Source organism: Somniosus microcephalus, chromosome 4 (assembly GCF_052327205.1).
Source record: "Somniosus microcephalus isolate GS21.2 chromosome 4, FLI_Smic_1.0, whole genome shotgun sequence".
NCBI lineage: Eukaryota > Metazoa > Chordata > Chondrichthyes > Squaliformes > Somniosidae > Somniosus > Somniosus microcephalus.
The window spans coordinates 254,426,372-254,449,893 of record NC_140990.1 but is presented as its reverse complement, the minus strand read 5'-3'; the positions used below and the strand labels follow the sequence as shown (position 1 = coordinate 254,449,893).

At 44.1% G+C, this 23,522-nt stretch overlaps 1 protein-coding gene across 2 annotated transcripts in view; it reads right to left on the bottom strand.

The window, feature by feature from the left end:
- Positions 1 to 23,522, bottom strand: part of erich2 (glutamate-rich 2) — a 178,685-nt gene that overhangs the window by 92,101 nt on the left and 63,062 nt on the right. For both annotated transcript variants that reach the window (XM_085986245.1, XM_085986246.1), the window contains 3 exons: positions 8,038 to 8,074; positions 7,915 to 7,951; positions 4,897 to 4,933 (listed from right to left, as the gene is read on the bottom strand). In XM_085986245.1, coding sequence (XP_085842371.1) covers positions 4,897 to 4,933; positions 7,915 to 7,951; positions 8,038 to 8,074 — 111 coding nt within the window. The remainder of the gene's footprint in view (positions 1 to 4,896; positions 4,934 to 7,914; positions 7,952 to 8,037; positions 8,075 to 23,522) is intronic.

Here is a 23,522-nt window from a genome sequence, read left to right as displayed (position 1 = left end):
TGATGGCTCGGAGCGGCCGATAGCTTTTGCGTCACGCTCATTGAACTCAGCTGAGCGTAACTATGCCCAGATCGACAGGGAAGCACTCAGCCTGGTATGGGGAGTGAAGAAATTCAACCATTACCTACACGGACAAAAATTTACCTTGTTGACTGACCATCAACCCCTCGTCTCCATATTCAACCCTAGAAAGGGCGTTTCCATTATGACAGCGCAAAGGCTACAGAGGTGGTCCCTTTTCCTAGGGGCACACCAATATGACATAGAATACAAAGGATCAAAACAGCATGGGAATGCTGATGGTTTATCGCGCCTACCGTTGCCAACGGTAGAAGAGGCACCTACAGTGGACCCAGTGGAGATGTTCCACTCAACCATAGTGGAATGTCTACCAGTAACAAATTCTACCATTGAAAATGAAACGAGAAATGACCCGACTCTCTCACGAGTCTACGATTTAACGGTGAAGGGATGGCCAGCACATGGCGAACCACTGTTGCCAGCATTCTCGCAAAGAAGAGAACAGCTGTCAGTGTGCCGAGGAACCTTGATGTGTGGATCCAGATTGGTGATTCCACCCAAACTCCAGGATAAAGTGCTAAAGGAGCTTCACGAGGGGCATCTGGGTGGAGTGAAAATGAAGAACCTAGCCAGAGCGTTTGTGTGGTGGCCAGGTATCGATGGAGACATCGAAGAAATGACCAAGAGCTGTCTAGGATGCCAGAAGGTCCAAAACGCCCCACCACAAGCCCCTCTACATCCATGGGAGTGGCCCTCATCTCCATGGCAAAGGGTACATATCGACTTTGCTGGTCCATTTATGGACTCAATGTTCTTAATCGCGGTTGATACACACTCCAAGTGGCCGGAGGTAATTAAGATGTCCTCCACCACCACGGAAAAAAACATCACAGTATTAAGGATCATATTTGCCAGGAATGGGCTGCCTGAACAGATCTGTTCTGATAATGGACCGCAATTTGTGTCCGAAGAATTCAGGAAGTTCTTAAAAAACAATGGGGTTAAGCACTACACGTCTGCCCCATACCATCCTGCCACCAATGGATTAGCTGAAAGGTTTGTCCAGACCTTCAAGAAGGCCATAAAGACCATGGGTAATGAAGACATAAATCTACAACATAAGGTAGATAACTTCTTGTTTGCGTACAGGAATGCAACACATGTGGTTACAAACCAAACTCCCGCCATGATGTTTTTCAATAGAAGACTAAGATGCCGGCTGGATTTGATCAAGCCAAACATCAGAAGGGACGTAGAGAACCGGCAATTTCAAGGCATGAATGAAAGGCCAACTAGAACCTTCCAGATAGGTCAACAAGTTTTGGCCCGGGACTACTGTACCGAGAAATGGCAGCCTGGAACTATTTGCACACGACTAGGACCGCTGATGTATACCGTGGACATTGGAGAAAGCATAATAAGGCGCCATGCTGACCAGATCATAGAGTCATCCGAAAAGGGACAACCTACACCAGAACTCTATACGCCTAATGATGAAGCAGAGATACCCATAGTATCTACCTCCGATCCGGTGATACTGGAACCAGATGAACCCGACACTGGCATTCAAGCCGAATCAACCTTGCCAAAAGAACCTACTACACCACCGAAAACTACTACACCACCGAGGCGTTATCCGGACCGAGTCAGGAAGCCTCCAGAGAGACTGACTTATAATTGATTAACTGCAGCAAATCTGTAGATTATTGTTCTTGTAAACATGTTAATTAATAATTACTTAAAATGTTATGTACTAATTATCTAAAAGGGGAGGAATTGTAGTGTATGTACCTTTAAGAGCCCCTGTGTACTGTAATACCGGTAGTGACCACTCGGGTATATAAGCCTGTATAGCGTCTTGTATCTTTTAGTTCACTTCCAGACTTTGTTCAGTAAACACCTGTTAAACCAACTCCTGCATTCCGTGTCTCCATTAACACACGGATACAACAATACCTGGTTTTGAAAATAGGGGCATTGAATCCAAAAACAAGGAAGTCATGCTAAAACTTTACAAATCACTGGTTGGGTCTCAGCTGGAGTATTGTGTCCAATTCTGGGCACCACACTTTAGGAAGGATGTCAAGGCCCTGGAGAGGTTACAGAGGAGGCTTACCAGGATGATACCAGCAATGAGGGAGTTCAGTTATGTAGAGAGATTGCAGAAGCTGGGATTGTTCTCCTTGGAGCAGAGAATGTTAAGGGGAGATCTAATAGAGGTATTAAAAATTATAAAGGGTTTTGATAGAACAAGTAGGGAGAAACTATTTCCTTCTGGCAAGTGGGTTGGTAATCAGAGGTCATAGATTTAAAATAATTGGCAAAAGAACTAGAGGGGAAATGAGGAGAAATTTCTTCTTACGGAGGGTTATTAAGATCTGGAATTCACTGCCTGAAAGTGTGGTGGAAACAGATTCCATAGGAACTTTCACAGGTCAATTGGACATGTAGTTGAAGAAGACTAATTTGCAAGGTTATGGGGGAAAAGCTGGTGTGTGAGACTAACTGGATAGCTGTTTCAAAGAGCCAGTACAAGCACAACGGGCCGAATAGCCTCCTTCTGTTCTGTAGGATTCTATGATTCTATAAGGAGATATTAGGACAGATGACCAAAAAGCTTGATCAAAGTGGTAGGTTTTAAGGAGTGTGTTAAAGGAGGAGAGAGAGTTAGAGAGATGTAGGGAGGGTATTCCAGAGCCTCAGCAGCTGACGACACGGCCGCTAATGATGGAGCGATTAAAATTGGGGATGCGCAAGAGGCCAATTGGAGGAGCGCAGAGATCTCAAAGGGTTTAGGGCTGGGTGTGATTCCAGAGATAGGGAGAGGCAAGGCCAAGGAAAGATTTGAAAACAAGGATAAGAATTTTATTATCAAAGACTTTTTGGACCAGGAGCCAATGTAGACCAGCGAGCACAGGGGTGATAAGTGAACAGGACTTAGTATGAGTTAGGATACGGGCAGCAGAGCTTTGGATGAGTTCGAGTTTATGGAGGGTGGAAGATGGGAGGCCAGCCAGGAGAACTTTGGAATAGTCAAGTCTAGAGGTAACAAAGGCATGGATGAGGGTTTCAGCAGCAGATTAGCTGAGTCGGGGCGGAGACGGGTGATGTACGGAGGTGGAAGGAGGTGGTCTTGGTGATTAAGTAGATATGTGGCTGGAAGCTTATTTCAGGGTCAAATAGGACGCCAAGGTTGAGAACAGTCTGGTTCAGCCTCAGATGAGGTCACCGAGGGGCAGCAGGTAGATGAGAAATAGAAGGGGGCCAAGTATAGATCCTTGGGGTCTCCAGAGTTAGTGGAGGAGCAGGAAGAGAAGCCACTGCAGGTGATTCTCTGATTACGACTGGATAGATCAGAATGGAACCAGGCGAGGGCAGTCCCACCCAGCTGGATGATGGAGGAAAGGCGTTGGAGAAGGATAGTGTGGTCAACCATGTCAAAGACTGCAGACAGGTCGAGAAGGATGAGAAGGGATAGTTTACCTTTGATTAGGGCCAGTGCAGTACTGTGGCAGCAGCGGAAACCTGACTGGAGGGGTTCAAACATGGAGATGCGGGAAAGATGGGCACGGATTTGAGAGGCGACTATATGTTCAAGGACTTTGGAGAGGAAAGGGAGGTTGAGGATGGTAGTTTGCAAGGACAGAGGGGTCAAGGGTGGGTTTTTTGAGGAGAGGTATGATAACAGCAGATTTGAAGGGGAGGGGGACAGTACCTGAGGAGCGGGAACCATTAACAATAACAGCTAACATGGGCAGTGTGTATGTGGACGGTGGGCAAATGAGGAAGAATCACATTTCTCTACTTCAGCTGCCTTAATTTAGGATGCCTTACAGCTATACTGACTACTTTTAGAGACACTCTACAGCAATTTCAAAAGTATGCCAATTATTATATAACATATAATAAAAGTCAGGGATGTGAAAAGGCTAATTAGCTCATCGAAGTCCATCCCTCTAGTGCACCAATTCCATTTTCAATCTTTTTACAGCAATTAACTTACTTGTCAAAATTATTTATCAAGAAGCATTTTCTTATGCCTGTTTTGAATTTAATTTCCACTTATTTCCATTTATGCAGTAGCTAGTCCTTCCGAGGAAATCATGATCAAGCTACGTAGTGCCCTAGTCAGATCACACCTTTAGTACGGTGCCCAGTTCTGGTTACTGAGAAATGAAGGAGACATTTAAATTCTGGAAGTGTGGAGAAGAGACATGAGGTTGATCCTGTGTGTGGTGGGCAGCCTTACGCAATCTCCACGATAACAGAGAAATTGTTAATCATGTGGTATGCAACTCCCAAGACTCTAAGATCACAAGTTTCAGATCACAATGGACTTGAGTCTGCTTATGGAAATTGCCTTTTGCTGTGAACATGAATAAAAAAAAGCCTGAACTGCAACAACTGTTACTATTGACGATCAACTGCTAGATGTCTAGTGAAAGCAAGCGAATCAAGAGAAAGAACAAGAATTGGAAAAGTCAGGGAGGGGCAAGAAAAGATTGTTTTAAATACCCAGCACCAATCAAATAAGTCAACATTAAAGCAGACAGAAACAAAATCATTGGCGAAATAAATATTTTTTTAAATAATACTACCAATACTCTCTGATCTTCCTTCCCGTTTTCACATTTTGCATCTCTGTTTTTAAAATTCTATCCCCTACCACTGACAACTCCTGGGAACACTTTACAACTTTCCATAAGGGCAAATATAACAAGATTTTTCTCCTGGCAGTATGGAAAAGAACATAGCTTAACACAGGGTCAACATTATTGACTTTTCGATTCAATTAGGCAACAAAGGTTTTATTTTTTAATTTGAATGTAGCAGTGTTATTTAGCACATTTGAAACAGTCACAAAACACCTCTTACCGTGTTACTAATTCTCCTAGGTCAACAGCAATGTTGTCTGAAAAACACAAAAAGATTACACTTCAGGACAAGCAAAAATAGTCTAAATATGTCATTCAGTAATTCTCTATAAAGTGTCTCTTGTTATTAAAGAACAGCAACAACTTCCAATTATAATGCCTTTAACATTAAAAAAAAATCCAAGGCACTTCACAAATATACGTATGGAAAATGGAGGTTGAGCAGGGAAAGGAGGGGTTTGGTCAAGGAGAAGGATTTTGAGGAGGTTCCAGAAGTGGAGAGGTGAAAAGGTTTAGGGAGGGAATTTAATAAAATAGGACTCAGGATGAATGTTCTGCTGCCAATAGTGGGGCAAAGAGGCCCATGTGCAAGAGGCCAGAGTCAGAGGAATTAGAGTGTTCAGGGGGTATGTAGGACTGAAGGAGATTGTAGGAATAGGGTAGGATAAGCCAACGGAAGGATTTAAATTTGAGGCATTGGGGATGGGGAGCCAAATATAGGTTTGAAGAGCGTGAGTGGGACTTAGCTTGGAATAGGATATGTGCAGTTGAGTTTCGGGTAAATTGTAATTAATGGAAGTGGAAAATGGGAGGCCAGCAAAGAGAGTATTCAAGTAGTCAAGTCTGGAGGTGACAAAGCCATGTATAATGGTAGCAGCAGTGAAGGGGCAGTCAAGGAGGCAAACTTGCAGAGTTGGAATTAAGTGGTCTTTGTGATGTAGAGGCTTTGGGGTCAGGGTTGAACAGGATTCCACGGTTGTATTCAGCCTGAAACAGCGGCTGAGGTGGAGGATGAAATCACTGGCAAGTGAGCAGTGTTTGCCATCGGGACAAAGGTAATGGCTTTGGTCTTCCTAATGTTGAATTGGAGAAGTTAAGAATCATCCAAGACCGAGTGTCAGACAAGCTATGATAAGACAAAGCCCTGGTTAGACCACACCTGGACTACTGTGAGCAGTTCTGGGCACCACACCTTAGGAAGGATATCTTGGCCTTGGAGGAAGTGCAGCGTAGGTTTACCAGAATGATACTCAGACTCCAGGGGTTAATTTACGAGGAGAGATTACAGAAACTAGAGTTATATTCCCTGGAATTTAGAAGATTAAGGGGTGATTGATTGAAGTTTTCAAGATATTAAGGGGAACAGATAGGGTAGACAGAAAAAACTATTTTTGCTGGTTGGGGATTCTTGGCTAGGGGGCATAATCTAAAAATTTGAGCCAGACCTTTCAGGAGTGAAATTAGGAAACACTTCTACACACAAAGGGTGGTAGAAGTTTGGAACTCTCTTCCGCAATTGGCAATTGATGCTAGATCAATTGTTAATTTTTAAATCTGAGATTGATAGCTTTTTGTTAACCAAAGGCATTAAGGGATATGGGCCAAAGGCGGGTATATGGAGTTAGGTCACAGATCAGCCATGATCTCATTGAATGGCGGAACAGGCCCAAGGGGCTAAATGTCGAACAGCAGGGAGGCAGACAAGCGGTTGAGAGAGGTGGTTGAGTGGTAGAATGGGCTGTCATCTGCGTATATGTGGATGCTACCTTTGTGACTTTGGATATCATCTTCAATAGGCAGCATGTAGATGAGGAAGAGGAGAAGGTGAAGGGTAGATCCTTGGTGGACTGTGGAGGTGATGGTGTGTGCAGGAAAGACAAGCCACTGCTCCAGATGCTCTTCCTATGTTCAAATAGGTAGAAGTGGAACCATGCATGGGAAATCCAATAGAGCTAGACAACAGAGAGGGTAGTTGAATGAGGATTAGATGGTTGATCAAAAGCAAAATAGCGTGGATGCTGGAAATATGAAATAAAAGCAGAAAAGTTTCTGTTTAGGCGGTTGACTATATTTAATATTGTGGAGGGTTCAAGGGGGGATAATGCACCATGATCACAGAAAGAAGGATGTCATTTGCAACTTTGATTAGTGTTGTTCTGGTGGAATTGGCAGAAACTGGAATGGAAGTATTCAACAGGGAACGAAGGGAGAGATGAGCACAAAGCTAGGTGGAAACATGTCCAAGGTGTTAAAGAAAAGGAGGTTGGAGATGGGTCGATAGTTAGTGAGGAGATAAGGTCCGAAGGTAGACTTTTTCCAGGAGTGGGGCGATAACAACGGTGCTTGATGAGAGGGAATCTCTGATGATGCCAGCTAACATGGGAACAGGGAGGGGAGTTGGGTGGTCAAGAGTTGAGCAGGAAGATGATCAAGGGAGCAGGTGGTGGTCTCTTGGACAAAGTGAGCTTAAGAGAGGGCAGAGTGCAATTTGAGGGAGAAACTGCAGAGAGACAGGGCTTTGGGGCTAGAGAGGGTGGGATCAATAGGAAGAGAAGAATTGGAGGAAGCTTCACAGATGGCCCCTACCCCTGGTGATGAAGAAGTACATGATGTTTGAGGTGAGGGTGGAGATGGTGAGGAACAGAGGTTTAAGGAGGTGGTTAGTTGTAGAAAAAGTAAGCGTGGGCTTACTTTGGCTTTCCAGAGGAAGACTCTAGAATAATGGAAAATTTTGGCAGAGTAAAGATTTATATAGTCAAGTAAGATCAGGAGGTGGATGGCTAAGCCAGTTGTGGCCAGACACATTCAAGTTTGCACCCCTCATACTTGAAGGAGCAAAGATGGGTGCCATACCAGAGAGAAAGACAGGGGCAAGAGACAGTGATAGTTTTGCTAGGAATTTAGGCACTGAAGATGGAGGTGCAAGTGTGATTTACTCATTTATCCAAGCTCTTAAGATTTACAACTAGTAGATTTTTTAAAAAGCAACTACCCTTTCCACAAACTTCTCCTATAGCATTTCACCAAATCTGGCTCCCAATCTATTGGGTTCTGAAAACACCAACAAATGGCACAGAAATAAACGGTCAAGCTTTTAACACAAAAAAGTATTAAGTGTAAACAAACAATAAAAATATTTTAAGCTCAAAGTTAGGCAAGGTCTATTACATAATATTGTCTATTCTGTATACCCTGAAGTAAGCAGTGAAACAGTTCCTTAGAGGCTAGAAAAACATACCTTCTGGATCAATTACTTCCAATATTGCTGTTGAACCCTGTAAAAATGAATACCACTTCAGCTTGCAGGTCTTCAAATCAGCATTTTAGATTTTTTCCAGTTAAAATGTTATAATACTCTTACCCTTACAGAAGAGGGCATCTTTCCTGCAGAACAGTGCCTAAGAGAACACAATTTGACAGTTACAAAATGTTTCTGAGCAATATACCTCAATGGGCCTATGTAAGCAGTTGTCAATTTTACCTGAATGGCTATTATGAATTATTTCCAGTAATCTGTTTATATGTTTTGCCTAGTTGGACTAAAAATAAGTCATTTATTTTAATCACAAAATATTAAAGACTCTCCAACAAATGTCAAACTGGAAAAATCCATAATATCAACCGTTTAGACTCGCACATCAGGTTCTTCGACCCCAAACCGATTACACGATTGATTCTAAGGCCATACGGATATAATTATACAAATATATCCATACCAAAACCTAACATAAATCTCTTCCAAAGCCTTTTATTTTTATGGAATTCTTCAAAATAAAGCAAGCAGATTTATCCTGACTGCTCCTCATAGTTTTTAAGAACTTCCAAAAACCTACCATTATCTGAAATCTGCAGATCACATTAGTCTATTAGGGTAAATGTATAAACCATCGTTAGGCAAGTAATCCAATTATCCAGTTTAATGGATAGTGCCAGTGTAATAATTTGGTCCTTACCTATACTGCCTGAAGTAGGTTTTTTAATTCATAATAATATTTCTGTAATGTTAAAGTCAGCATTTTGTCTCAACATTAACCGAGCAGAGCTGAAACTAGGCTGGCCATCATGGAAATTTGAAGTGGTAATTAGCTATGCAAAGAAAAAGATGCAGCTGGCCCACCATAGATGTCTCGTTAATGGCATTGCTTACTTATGTAAGTTACTATAGCTTTGAAACAATGTGAAGACAATAAGAGGACAATTAGTTAAAATGGTCGTATAACTGAGAAGCCTCTTTGGCCATCAATAAAGATGGTGGAATATCCATTCTGAGTTAATTAAATCTTAAAAGGCACATTTCCAAACACAGACTTAAGGCAGATGTCAAAGTCTCTCTCTCTCTCTCTCTCTCACACACACACACGTTAATTTTAACTTTGGGTGATGGTGTAAAATGGGCGATAGTTATTTGAAGTCAATGAAGGGAAAATTGGGTGTGGTATATAATGGTCAGCTTATACACCAGTGTCCAAAGTTAAAATTACCCACACAGTCTAAGTGGATGAGGCTGCCCTGGTAGGCAACAATAGAAAGCATAGACTAGCAAGTTTTGGAATAGCTTGGCTTGAAAGTGGGCCTATAGCTAAAGCAACAATAAGGTTGCAATCTTCATTAATCTTCATAAACCAAGAATAGGGAAGTGACAGTTCTCAATTTGAAAACTGCATGCTGTTTATTCATGTATTTTATGCAAAATGAACCAGTTTGAAGTTGTGCCTCTTCTTGATACAGTGTGTTTTTTGTATTGAGAGGAAAACACATGTGGCAGCCTGTACAATATTTTAGTGGCCAGTATACAGAGTAATGGTTCTCCAATAAAACCCTAGATCATGCTTTCATTTAATTAGATATTAGGCAGTAAAAGCTGCACTCTGTATCATTGGGGAAATCTAGGTCAGCTTAAAAGAATGACTGGTGACACTGAACTTGAGAGAATAGGTAGGTACACTGAATCGCCTGGGCTCAGCAAAAAACGGAAATTTGAGTGGGTCGCAGTATATGCCTGTAAAGGAATCCACTTAATTCCTTCATTCTATTTCACTCCTTCCCCCCTCCTCCTACCCTCCCTTCCTATCTGTTTGTCCGAGGCTTTGTTTGCTTTCAAAATTCTCTCTCCCTCAGCTTAATCTACTTTCTGAACATCACAAAACAAAAGCTGCAACAGGTGTCTAATCAGAACAGCCATTCAAAATTATTTGAACAAAAATATTGGGCAGAAACTGCTAGGTTAAAAAATTCATCTGTACAGCTGAGTGAATGATCCTGATGCACCTTGGGAATTAGGTACACTGAATATACAAAGACTGCAAAATCCAAACTCAGCTCACAGAGTCATAGCCCTGTGCAAAAATATCAAGTTCAAGCCCCAACTTTTGAGAGAAGTTGAGGCCATCAAGTAAAAACTTTAATAAAGGCATTGAAAGACACAAAAGACAATTCAGTGGATAAATGTAATCATATTTTTGTGATATATTTAATTTTAATTTTATTTAAACTTTTACTTTGGACAGTAGAAATTTCAGTTACTGCAGGGGGAAAAATTCCAGTGTAAAACATTTTCAGAAAACACTTTTGACTAATTTGTGGGAATCTTTTGGTCAGATTGAATTCTTTGAAGAGGTAACAGAGAGAGTAGACATGGGTAAGGTAGTAGATGTAATATATCTGGATTTCCAAAAGGCCTTCGATAAGGTACCACATAACAGACTAATGAATAAGGTCAGAGCATGCGGAGTCAGGGGACAAGTAGCAAAATTGATAGCTAGCTGGCTGCAAGACAAAAAGCAGAGAGTAGGGGTAAAGGGTAGCTATGCAGAGTGGCAGATGATGGGTAATGGGGTCCCACAAAAATCAGTGCTGTGACCACTGTTGGTCACAATTTAGGCTTTGGAATCAAAATCACAATTTCTAAACTTGCGGGCAATACTAAATTGGGGGGACAGTCAATACTGAGGGGGACTGCAACAAATTACAAGAAGACATTAATAAACTTGCAGGATGGGCATACAGTTGGCAAATGAATTGCTACATAGATAAGTGTGAGGTATTACATTTTGGTAAGAAAAGTAAGGAGGTCACATTTTACTTGGAAAATAAGAATCTACATGGGGTAGAAGAGCAAAGGGATCTGGGAGTACAAATACACAAATCACTAAAAGTAGCGACGCAGGTTAATAAGGCCATAAAAAAGCAAACCAAGCATTAGGGTTTATTTCTAGAGGGATAGAATTGAAAAGTAGAGAAGTTATGCTAAACTTGTATCGAACCTTGGTTAGACCACACTTAGAGTACTGCGTACAGTTCTGGTCACCATATTATAAAAAAGGATATAGATGCACTGGAGAGGGTGCAGAGAAGATTTACAAGGATGATACCAAAACTGCGAGGTTATACCTATCAGGAAAGGATGAACGGGTTGGGTTACTTTTCACTTGAAAAGAGGTTGAGGGATGACCAAATAGAGGTCTTTAAAATTATGAAAGGTTTTGACAGAGTAGGCAGAGAGAGTGTTTTGACTTGTGGGGAAGAGCAAAACTAGAGGCCATCAATATAAGATAGTCACCATGAAATCCAAAAGGGAATTCAGAAGAAACTTCTTTACCCAGAGAATGGTGAGAATATGAAACTCACTACCACAGTGAGTAGTTGAGGCGAATAGTATAAATGCATTTAAGGGGAAGCTAGATAAGCATATGAGGGAGAAGGGAATTAAGGGTTATGCTGATAAGAGTTAGATGAGGAGGGATGGGAGGAGGCTCGAGTGGAGCACAAACGCCGGCATTGGCTGGTTGGGCCGAATGGCCTATTTTTGTGCTGTATATTCTATGTATATTGCATTCATAATGCTAAAGTTTACAGAGCCATCAGTACAGTCAATCATGTGATCTTCTTCCTACATCTTTCCTCTGTTGTCCAGCTTGATAGAACTGATGTATGTTGTTTCACCATTATCTATCTGAATGTAGGCAAAGATTCTCTGGCAGTGACTTCTCTTTCCACCTTTGCACCATCACCTCTGGAGTACCCCAAGGATCAATCTTTTGTTTTGTCCTCTTCCTCATCTACATCTTGGCAACATCATCTGAAGCCACTTGCACCACTCCTCTTGACTCCTCCACTACCTCTGTGCTGTCAGACTGCTTGATTGACATCCAGTTTTGGATGAGCCTCAACTTCCTCCAACTGAACACTGGAAACATCAAAGCCATCGTCTTTGGTCCCGGACACAAATTCCATACTCTAGCCACTGACTCAAGTTGAGCTAGACTGCGCAACCTCAACCCTGATCTAAGCTTCTGACCTATACTCTCCATCACAAAGTCCACCTATTTCTACCTCAATATGATCATTGCCTCTGTCCATACCACAGTCCATCTGACACTGAAACCCTGATTCATGACTTTCCCGCCTCCAGATTCAATTACTCCAACTTTTATCGAGTCGGCCTTCCATTCTCCACCCTCAGTAAACTTCTGCTCATCCAAATCTCTGCTACATATGCTTTCCATCACTAAGTCATGCTCAACACACTCACACCAACTGACCTATACTGACTGGCTCCAGGTTCACCAAAATCTCAAATTTAAAACTCATTCTTGTGTTTAAAACCCTCCTTTGCCTCACCCCTACCTATCTCTGTGACCTCCTCCAGCCCTACAACTCCGTCTTATCTCTCTGTTCCTCTGACTCAGGCCTCTTGTACACCCTTCTCATTCACCCCACCATTGGCGGCTGTGCCTTCAGCCACCTAGGTCCTACTCTCTGGAATTCCCTCCTTAAATCACTTTTTTTTTACCTCCTTAAAACCCATTTTGTCAACTAAGCTTTTGGTCACCTCTCCTTCTTTGGATTTTTCCCCATACCTCTATGATTCACCTTGGGACATTTTACTAAATCCAATTTGTTGTTGTTGTTGCTACCACCACCACCTCAGTATTTCCTAAAGTTTCAGACACTCATCTATGCATTGCTGAAAAAGTCCTGCTCTTTGTTATGGTGCAGAAGTGGGATTTTCAGCCTCCTACTGTCTAATCTGGTAAACAGACTGTGGTGTATGTAACCTGTTCCACCTTAAGAGAACTACCTTAAGAAATGTACTACTTTCTCTTGGCTGCTGTATACTGTAATACCGGTGGTGACCACACCGGTATATAAGTGTTCTGTAGGGATTTGCTGGGCAGTTCAGCCCTGACCTCCGAATAGTAAAGGCCTGTTAAAAGTTATTCTTGTGGTCTGTGTCCAGTGATTTATAATAAGCATAACTGGGACACACAGACTTAACAGTGGCGACGAGTCCGATCTTACCCTGCAGCAGTTTTACATCCAAGGCAGCTTCGTCCTCAGAACGGGCGTCGAGAAGAGGCATCCGCCCTCATCATCCTGCTGAGCACCATCGCACGGGAGGCATCGAGAACCCGGGTTAAAAAGAAAAATTCTGACCACGAAGCCCTCCATCAGCGACAGGCAGTGATCATCCCTTCTACCACGGTGGTGGGTAAGCCGATCAGCGACACGAGCAGAAAGTCGGCCACGTTGACTGTGGAGTGGGGGAGGGAAAACGGAGGAAAAAGGGCGGAGAACTCGACCACGGCCGGTGAAAAGGGCCGGGCTGCAATCGAGGCCGAGAGGCGCAGCGACTGGGGCAGCTTAAGGCATTGAGAACTGCTGGGGAGGCGAGAACGGCAGCAGCAAGGCAATCGCCACTGCAGCAAGCGGGGGAAGAAGGCAAACGCGGGAATCCGCCATTGTAGTCGGCGGGGGAAGAAGACGAGCGCGGGAAAGACCGCCAAGCGCGGGAAGCCGCCATTTTAGTAGGCGGGGGAAGAAGACAAGCGCGGGAAGCCGCCATTTTGAGAAAAAGAAAAATTTAAAAACTTGCAAGGATGCCTAAACACGGGAACATTAATACCTTTGATAGCGATATCGAAGATTGGACCACGTATGTAGAACGCATGGAAATTTATTGTAAAGCAAATAAGGTACCAGATGATGAGAAAGCACTAACCTTATTAAGCTCAATGGGTGCGAAGACATACGGGCTATTGAAGCACCTTCTGTCACCAGATAAACCGGCGGATCAGACTTTCGCGAATATTGTTACTGTCCTGAAAAATCATTTAAACCCCACACCGCTGATGATAGCGGAACGATTTAAATTTTACAGAAGAACGCAGCTGAAAGACGAAAGCAACGCTGAATTTTTAATTGAACTGCATAAGCTATCAAAGTACTGTCAGTTTGGAACAGGACTAGCAGATGCGCTGAGAGATAAATTTGTGTGTGGATTGTTAAAAGAAGGAACACAAAAGCGACTGCTTGAGGAGAATGATCTTACGCTTGATAAAGCTGTCACTATTGCAGCATCGCACGAAGCCACAGCGAGAGGCACTGTGGAAATGCAGCTACAGTCACCGGAACTCAGCACCAATCAAATGGTCTTGGGTACAGTAAAATGTTATCATTGTGGAAAGACAACGCACGATCAGAACCAGTGCTGGTTCAAAAATCAGGAATGCAGAAAATGTGGCAGGCTTGGTCACATAGTTAAAGTATGCCGGTCAGGAAAGAAGACCAGCAACAAAAAGTCACCGCAGGAAAAGTACAGAAAGGTACACAAGGTGACAGAGAACAGTTCGAACGAACAGAAGTCAAATTCAGACTCCAGCAGTAATGAACTGGGTAGTCTAAGAGTACACAATGTTGGTAATGAAGCAGACCTCCAAACAATCTGGGTCACACTTCAGATAGCAGGAGTCCAAGTGAAGATGGAATTGGACACTGGATCGGCATTGACGGTCATGAATAAGCAAGATTACAAAAGGTTATTCCCACATATTCCCCTACGGGATACGGAGATTGTATTGAAAACATACACGGGGCAAAGAGTATACCCCATCGGGAAGATAGAGGTAAAGGTGGTCCACAAGGGCAAAGAAAACCGAGGAATGGACTTATATGTGCTGCCTGAGGGAGGTCCACCACTACTGGGACGGGAGTGGATTAGGAAAATAAATATGGACTGGCATTCCTTAAAAGCACTAACGGTAGATTCCGGTAAAAAAGATGTCAAACCTAAACGATTGTCCAGAATATTGGACGATGCTAAAGAGGTGTTCCAACAGGGACTGGGAACACTGAGAGGAATTACGGCAAATATCAAGGTTGAAGAACATGCAAACCCGAAATTTTTCAAAGCCAGACCGGTACCTTATGCGATACGACCTGCTGTGGAAGCTGAGCTGGAAGGGCTAGAACGTTCAGGAGTACTGTCTAAGGTAGACTGGAGTGAGTGGGCCACGCCCATTGTTCCCGTCATGAAGCGTTCATCGAGCAACAAGCCGGGGGAACCGGGGAAGGTTCGCATCTGTGGAGATTTCAAGGTCACTGTTAATCCGGTGCTTCACACGGTGCAGTATCCGCTTCCGCGGATTGAGGATATCTTCGCTTCGTTGTCTGGCGGGAAACACTTCACCAAGATAGACCTGGCGCAGGCGTACTTACAGATGGAAGTTGAGGAAGAGTCACGCCAATATCTCACGATCAACACGCATAGAGGCTTGTACCGGTATAATAGACTGGTTTTTGGAGTGGCATCGGCTCCAGCAATTTGGCAGAGGGCCATGGAGCAGGTATTACAGGGAATTCCAGGCACACAATGTTACCTGGACGATATTCTGATTACAGGAGATGATGACGAGGAACACCTTGCAAATTTGGAACTGGTGCTCACCAGATTGAAAGAATATGGACTTCGAGTTAATCGCCAGAAATGTGAGTTCTTTCAGAAGCGGATCTCGTACTGCGGTCATGTCATTGACCAGGAGGGGCTTCATAAGTCTCCTGACAAGATCGAAGCTGTTGTGAAGGCTCCCGCTCCGGATAATGTATCCCAGTTGAGGTCGTTCCTAGGGTTGATTAACTATTACCATAAGTTTCTGCCAAATTTATCCACGGTGCTGCACCCGCTGAACGCTCTTTTGCAGAAGGGAGTACCATGGAAGTGGAGCGAGGACTGTAAGAGGGCCTTTCGCAAAAGCAAGGCATTGATCACCTCAGAGGAAGTGTTGGCTCACTTCATAGATACATAGATACATAGAAGATAGGAGCAGGAGTAGGCCATTCGGCCCTTCGTGCCTGCTCCGCCATTCGATGAGATCATGGCTGATCCTTTAATTCAGTATCCCGTCCCCGCCTTCTCTCCGTAACCCTTAACCCCTTTTGCCCGTAGAAATATATCTAATTCCCTCTTAAATATATTTAATGAGCTGGCGTACACTGCCCTCTGTGGCAATGAGTTCCACAGGTTCACCACTCTCTGAGTGAAGAAATTCCCCCTCATCTCTGTCCTAAATGGTTTAGCCCTTATCCTTAAATTATGTCCTCTAGTTCTGTTCTCACCCGCCAAGGGAAACATTCCTTCTGCATCCAGTCTGTCTAGACCTGTCAGAATTTTATACACTTCTATGAGGTCCCCTCTCAATCTTCTAAACTCCAGTGTGTACATCCCTAAACTACATAGTCTCTCCTCATAGGTCATTCCCGCCATTCCTGGTATCAGCCTGGTGAATCGCCGCTGCACCCCCTCCATGGCAAGAACATCCTTCCTCAGATGAGGCGACCAAAACTGTACACAGTACTCGAGGTGTGGTCTCACCAGTGCCCTGTACAGCTGCAGCAAGGTATCCCTGTTCCTGTATTCTAACCCTTTTGCTATGAAGGCCAGCATACCGTTTGCCTTCTTGACCGCCTGTTGCACCTGCATGCTCGCCTTCAGTGACTGGTGTACAAGAACACCCAGGTCTCTCTGTACTTCCCCCTCTCCCAATCTATTGCCATTTAAATAATAATTTGCCCTCCCGTTCCTGCACCCAAGGTGGATAACTTCGCACTTGTCCACATTATAGTGCATCTGCCATTTATCCGCCCAATCGCCCAGTCTGTCCAAATCGCTCTGGAGCTTCCTGGTCTCTTCCTCTGAGCCCACCCCCCCTCCTAGTTTAGTGTCGTCTGCAAATTTGGAAATGCTGCATCCGACTCCCTGATCCAGGTCATTAATGTAAATTGTGAACAGCTGGGGGCCCAGGACAGATCCCTGTGGTACCCCACTTGTTACTGCCTGCCATTCAGAAAATGAGCCGTTTATTCCAACTCTCTGTTTTCTATCTGACAGCCAGTTCCCTATCCACGCCAAAACTTTCCCCTTTATCCCATGAGCCTCAATTTTCCATGCTAATCTTTTATGTGGGACCTTATCGAAGGCCTTTTGGAAGTCCAGGTACACCACATCTACTGGCTCTCCCCCATCTATTCTACCAGTTACTCCCTCAAAAAATTCCAATAGATTAGTCAAGCACGATTTACCCTTTGTAAATCCATGTTGACTCTGTCCTATCCTGTCCCCATTTGCTAAGTGCTCCGCTATTTCATCCTTAATGATGGACTCCAGCATTTTGCCCACAACTGATGTAAGGCTTACAGGTCTGTAATTACCTGCTTTTTCCCTACCCCCCTTTTTGAATAGTGGGGTAACGTTAGCTACCCTCCAATCCATCGGCACTGTTCCCGAGTCTAATGAATTCTGAAAAATCATCCTTAGTGCATCCGCTATCTCTAGGGCCACCTCCTTCAGTACCCTAGGATGCATGTTATCAGGCCCTGGGGATTTGTCCACCTTCAATCCCTTTAGCTTCCTTAACACCATATCCTTAGAGATATTGATTTGCGTCAGTTCCTCCTTTGCCAATGTCCCTATTTTTCCCGATATCCCAGGGAGGTTTTTTGTGTCTTCCTTCGTAAAGACTGACCCAAAGTATGCATTTAGTTGATCTGCCATTTCCTTATTTCCCATTATATATTCCCCCGTATCTGACTGCAATGGACCAACTTTGGTTTTCACCAGTCTTTTCCTTTTGATATACTTATAAAAGCTTTTGGAGTTAGTTTTTATATTTTCCGCCAGCTTGTTTTCGTAAGCTATTTTGCCCCTCTTGATTATGCCCTTTGCCCTCCTTTGCTCTATCTTAAACTGTTCCCAATCTTCCGCTCTGGCGCTTTTTTTGGCTATTTTATACGCCCTATCTTTGGATTTTATGCTGTCTCTAATTTCCCCTGTTATCCACGGTTGAGTCACCTTTTTAGATTTCCTTTTATGCCAGATTGGTATAAACAATTTTTGCAATTTTGTCATTCTATCTTTAAATGTTTGCCATTGTTTATCTACCTCCAGTCCTCCCAGGAACGTTGTCCAATCAGACCTACTCAGTTCCCGTCTCATGGCATCATAATTCCCCTTGTTTAAATTCAGGACCTTAGTCTCTGAGTCAATTTCTTCGCTCTCCATTTCGAGTGAGAAATCGATCATGTTATGATCGCTCTGACCCAAGGGTCCCCGTACAACAAGATTACTGATTAGTCCCTTCTCATTGCACAGTACCCAGTCCAATATAGCCTGTTCCCGAGTTGGTTCCTCGACATATTGATCCAGATAACCATCCCTCAAACACTCAAGGAATTCCTCCTCCTCATTATTTTTACTGATTAGGCTAGTCCAATCTATATGTAAGTTAAAGTCACCTATGATGACAGCTGTGCTCTTATTGCACGCTTCTCTAATTTCCCTCGTGATGCCCTCCCTAACCTCTATTTTACTATTTGGAGGCCTATATACCACTCCTATTAATGTTTTTCGCCCCTCGCTATTTCTTAGCTCCACCCATATAGATTCTGTATTAACTGAGTTAATATCCTTCCTTTCAATTGCATTTATCCCCTCTTTTACTAGCAATGCTACCCCTCCTCCCTTTCTTTTTTGTCGATCCTTCCTAAATACTGAATACCCCTGTATGTTAAGCTCCCAGCCCTGCTCACCCTGCAACCATGTTTCCGTAATCCCAATTAGGTCATAATTATTAACCTCTATTTCCACAGCTAATTCATCTACCTTGTTCCTGATGCTTCTCGCATTAAGGTATAAAACCCTCAGGCTTTTTTTATGCTCACATTTTTTATGAATTAGTTTGGCCCTTTGTTTTTTGTTCCTCACCCTTTTATCAACCCAACACTGCCTATTCGTTTGGCTTGTGATGCTTCTCCATATGGTATTGGGGCAGTACTCTCACACAAGTTGCCAAATGGCCTGGAGAGGCCAGTAGCGTTCGCATCCAGATCATTGACCTCCGCTGAGCGCAACTATGCTCAGATAGATAGGGAGGCTCTCAGCCTTGTGTGGGGAGTAAAGAAGTTTAATCATTACCTGCAGGGCCAAAAGTTTACGCTTCTGACAGACCACCAGCCGTTGGTATCCATTTTTAACCCTAAGAAGGGTGTTTCGGTGATGACAGCACAGAGACTCCAGAGATGGTCCCTTTTCCTAGGGGCACATCAATATCAGATCGAATTCGAAGGTACAAAGCAGCATGGTAATGCTGATGGGCTGTCGCGCCTGCCACTACCTACAGAGGAGGAGGCACCGACGGTTGACCCTGTTGAGTTATTTCACTCGACCATCATCGAATGTTTACCAGTCACCAATGCAAGTATTGAAAGAGAAACCAGGAACGACCCGACACTGTCCCGGGTCTACGAAGTGACAGTGAAGGGATGGCCAGCACATGGTGATCCACTGTTACCGGCATTCTCAGCAAGACGAGAACAGCTGTCCGTCTGTCAAGGAACATTGATGTATGGAACAAGGGTGATTATTCCTCCTAAGTTAAGAGAGAGAGTTCTAAAGGAACTGCATGAAGGTCATCTGGGGGGAGTCAAGATGAAAAGCCTTGCTAGGGCTTATGTGTGGTGGCTGGGTATCGACCAACAGATAGAGGATCTGACGAAAAGCTGCTCAGGGTGCCAAAAAGTGCAAAATGCACCTCCGATTGCACCGCTGCATCCATGGGAATGGCCTTCAACCCCATGGCAACGTGTACATATTGACTTTGCTGGTCCATTCATGGACTCCATGTTTTTAATTGCGGTGGACGCACATTCTAAATGGCCAGAAGTGATTAAGATGACTACCACTACCTCGGAAAAGACGATCGCGGTGCTAAGAACGATATTTGCAAGAAATGGATTGCCAGAACAAATATGTTCAGACAACGGACCGCAGTTCGTGTCAGAAGAATTCCAGAAATTCATGAAGAAGAATGGGGTGAAATATTATACCTCTGCCCCATATCATCCGGCTACAAACGGGTTGGCCGAGAGATTTGTACAAACGTTCAAAAAAGCAATAAAGGCCATGAGCGAAGATCAGATTCCACTACAACACAAGGTGGACAAATTCCTACTGGCATATCGAAACGCCACTCATGCAGTGACAAACCAAAGTCCTGCCATGATGTTCTATAACAGGAGGTTGCGGTCCAGGTTGGACTTGTTAAAACCAAATGTGCGGAGGGAAGTTGAAAACAAACAGTTCCAGCATATAAATAACAAGACCACTCGGAGTTTCGAAATAGGACAACCAGTGTTAGCCCGGGACTATAAAAACGAGAAATGGCAATCTGGAACAATTCGGGCCAGACAAGGACCCCTGATGTACACGGTAGATATTGGTGAAAATGTAATACGGCGTCATGCTGACCAACTGGTAGAATCGAGAACAAGGGTCGAACCCATGGTTACGGCAGAGACAACCGTGGAAGAAGTTAGTGAACCTGAAGCATCTACCTCAGAAGTGAATGTACCTGATGATGATGTCCAATCCATAAGAGACCAACTAGATGAGTCACCCCAGCAACGAGAATCAGAGACCCCTGAAAGGCGTTATCCAACTCGAATCAGGAGGCCTCCTCAGAGACTGAATCTTTGAACTGTTTTGCATGAAGTTGTATATATATATGTTATTATGTTAAGTTAAATGGGGATATAACTGTTAAGCTAAAAAGGGAGGATTGTGGTGTATGTAACCTGTTCCACCTTAAGAGAACTGGCCTGTTAAAAGTTATTCTTGTGGTCTGTGTCCAGTGATTTATAATAAGCATAACTGGGACACACAGACTTAACACAGACTTCTAACTGGAAGTCTAGGAAAGAGATCCAGGAAAACCTCACAATTCTAATTCATGCTGCAATGCTTATCCTATCATTGTTACTGTGCAGGACACAAGTCAAAGAAAAGTTTTAAAGTTATCTTACATTGGTAATTACACACAAATCAGAAATCAACATTGCAATTACAAACACTGAAAATGCTTAAGTTAAAATCAAATCCATAGATGAAGTTCAATACTGCCTACTGGATCAAATAAGGCATTAAGTGCTTGACTTCCAGCACAATAAACACATATGCTTGATGAAAGATACCCGAGAAGCTTCTTTTGCAACTATACCATAATTGATGTACAACTTTTATACATGCAATTTGTACCAACATTATTGTAAAACACACTGTACACATCCTAGCTATGATGACAAAACTAGCCTCCTCTAAATAAAGAAAAATTGACCCTGATGTAGTGCAGTGTAATTAATTGGTACATAATCAGTCAGGTCTAATATTCTGTACTGGGTTAAAATATCAGATAACACTTCAGTTCAATCAGAATCTTACCGACTTAGTGCGTATTAAATTTAGAGGTCTTGTGAGTTTCAAATGATAATGAGACAAACATGCTTCACAAATGAAAATCACCATATTCTCTTTTCTGACATCATTACTCCAGACTTGTCAGAAAATAACCTGCAAGAGTTAGAGAAATTCTGCACACAGTGGGTTAAAAATTCGATTAGGCCTAAAAACAGGCATGGGGATCCTCCAACAGATTACTAGGATTGCTGAGGCTCCACCCCTGGGGAGTGGCAGTGGCTCCATGGAGCATGAACCTGCTGTCCTCTCTTAGGATGACAGCATTCATACTTCCACCACTGCTGCTCCACCAGTGCCCTGCTATTGCCTGTCAACCAACCAGCCCAGACTCCTGCCACCATGCCAAGGTGGTGCAGTCTACAGCCGGGCCTTCTAGGCCCAGAGCTGCTCGTGGTCATCCTGCAAGGCCAGCTGCGCTCTCCCTCACTGAAAGTCAGCAGCCTTTCACCAGCCATGCTGCAGCCATTGGGTAGCACTGTGTAAGAGCACTAGGACAGGCAAAGACACATAAAAGACAGGCATTAGGGGAATGCACAGGGGTAATTAGTTGACTTTATTATGTAGTACTGGATTGATTGATTTTTAAATGTGGATTAGAATGTTTCTTTTGTGGTGGCTTTTACTTCAGCATTGTGACCAAGATGACGCTGTGATGGTTAGTAACAGAGGGAAGGTAAGGTAAGGTGTGGGACTATTGTTGAATGGGGAATTGGGGCAGCCCGGGCAGAAAGGGGCTGTCTGGGTTGCCTCCTCCCTTCCGCTTCCTCCTTCTCAGCTGGTCGCCGTATGCCTGGTGGCAAGGGCTGTGCCCTCACGATGGCGAGGCTGTGGAGCATGCAGCAGACCACAACGAATCTTGAGACGTGTTCTGGTGAGTATTGCAGGGCTCCTCCAGAGCAGACAGGGCAGCGGAAGCAATGCTTAAACATTCCAATGGTCTACTCTATCAGGTTCCGTGTGGCAGCATGGCTCTCATTGTACGCATGCTGCTGACGTGTGGTTGGGTTGCGGAACAGAATCATGAACCAGGTAGTCAGTGCATAGCCCTTGTCCCCAATAGCCTCCCTCTGGTTTGTCTTGGAGGCTCAAAGACTGAGGGAACACTGGACTGGCGTAGAATAAAAGCATCATGATTGCTGCCAGGATACTGGGCATTCACCATTATGGTCACACGCCAACTGCACACTCAGCGAGAGATAATCTTTTACGGTTACAGAACATCTCACCATTGAGATGCGGAGCCCACAAAGCCACGTGTGCAGTCGATGTTTAGAGAAAAAACAATGAAGTCCCCTCTCCTAGCGTACAGAGCCCGTGTGACCTCTCGGATGCAGTGATGGACTGCGAACTGTGAGATGTTTGCTATGTCGCCTGTTCCAGCCTGGAAGGATATGCTGCCGAAAATATTTTGGGCTACGATTACCTTGAGGGCTACTGGCAGCGCCGTTGTCGCCCTGCTCTGAGGTTGCAGGTCTGATTCCAAGAGGTGGCAGAGTTCTGTGACCACCTCCTGGTGAAGTGGAGCCGCTGAACACAATGCTCCTGGCTTAGGTGCAGGTAGGAGAAGTGCTCCTAGGTGTGTAAGGCTTCTTGCTGAGAGCCCTTCCCCTCCTCCTCCCTCTGCGAGCAGCTTGTCTTCTTTGCTGCCTCTGCTCCATCTCCCTGTCATGCTGCAATGTGAGGGGGACTGCAACTAGAGCCCCCATGACTGGGAGCAAGTGGTGTAGTCAGAGGCCTTCCAGCAGCAGCCAACGCCTTCCCAATGTCCAGCAGCACTCCCTGCACACTTTAACAACTTTTGAAATCTCTTCCAGCAACCCAGTACTCCTACAAACTCTGCAAGAGCTAGTACAAAAGCATTAATCAACATACCTGCAAGTTGGATGTATCCCTTTAGGTAGCGCTGGTGGGGTGTCCCTCGTGCAGCTGAACACATGTTCAGCTGTGCGTGTTTAGGAGAGGGTGCTGAATGGAGCGGCGACGTCAAAATGGCAGGTTGCGCACCGAGTCAGCGTAACACTTTCTGCCTGCTCTGCATACTGCCGGCACTGCATCTCCCACCCATGCTATTGCCTTCACCAAGATGAACAGCGCAGGCCACGCCGGAAGTGGGCGGACGCCTTTTTTCCCCCAAAAAAACAGCCAAAACTGTGCCACTAAGGAGCTGAATTTCACGGCCAGTTAGTATTAAAGTGACTTAATACCAGATCATTGGACTATATACTGCACAATTCTAAGATATTTGCTTTGCTTTGTTAAAT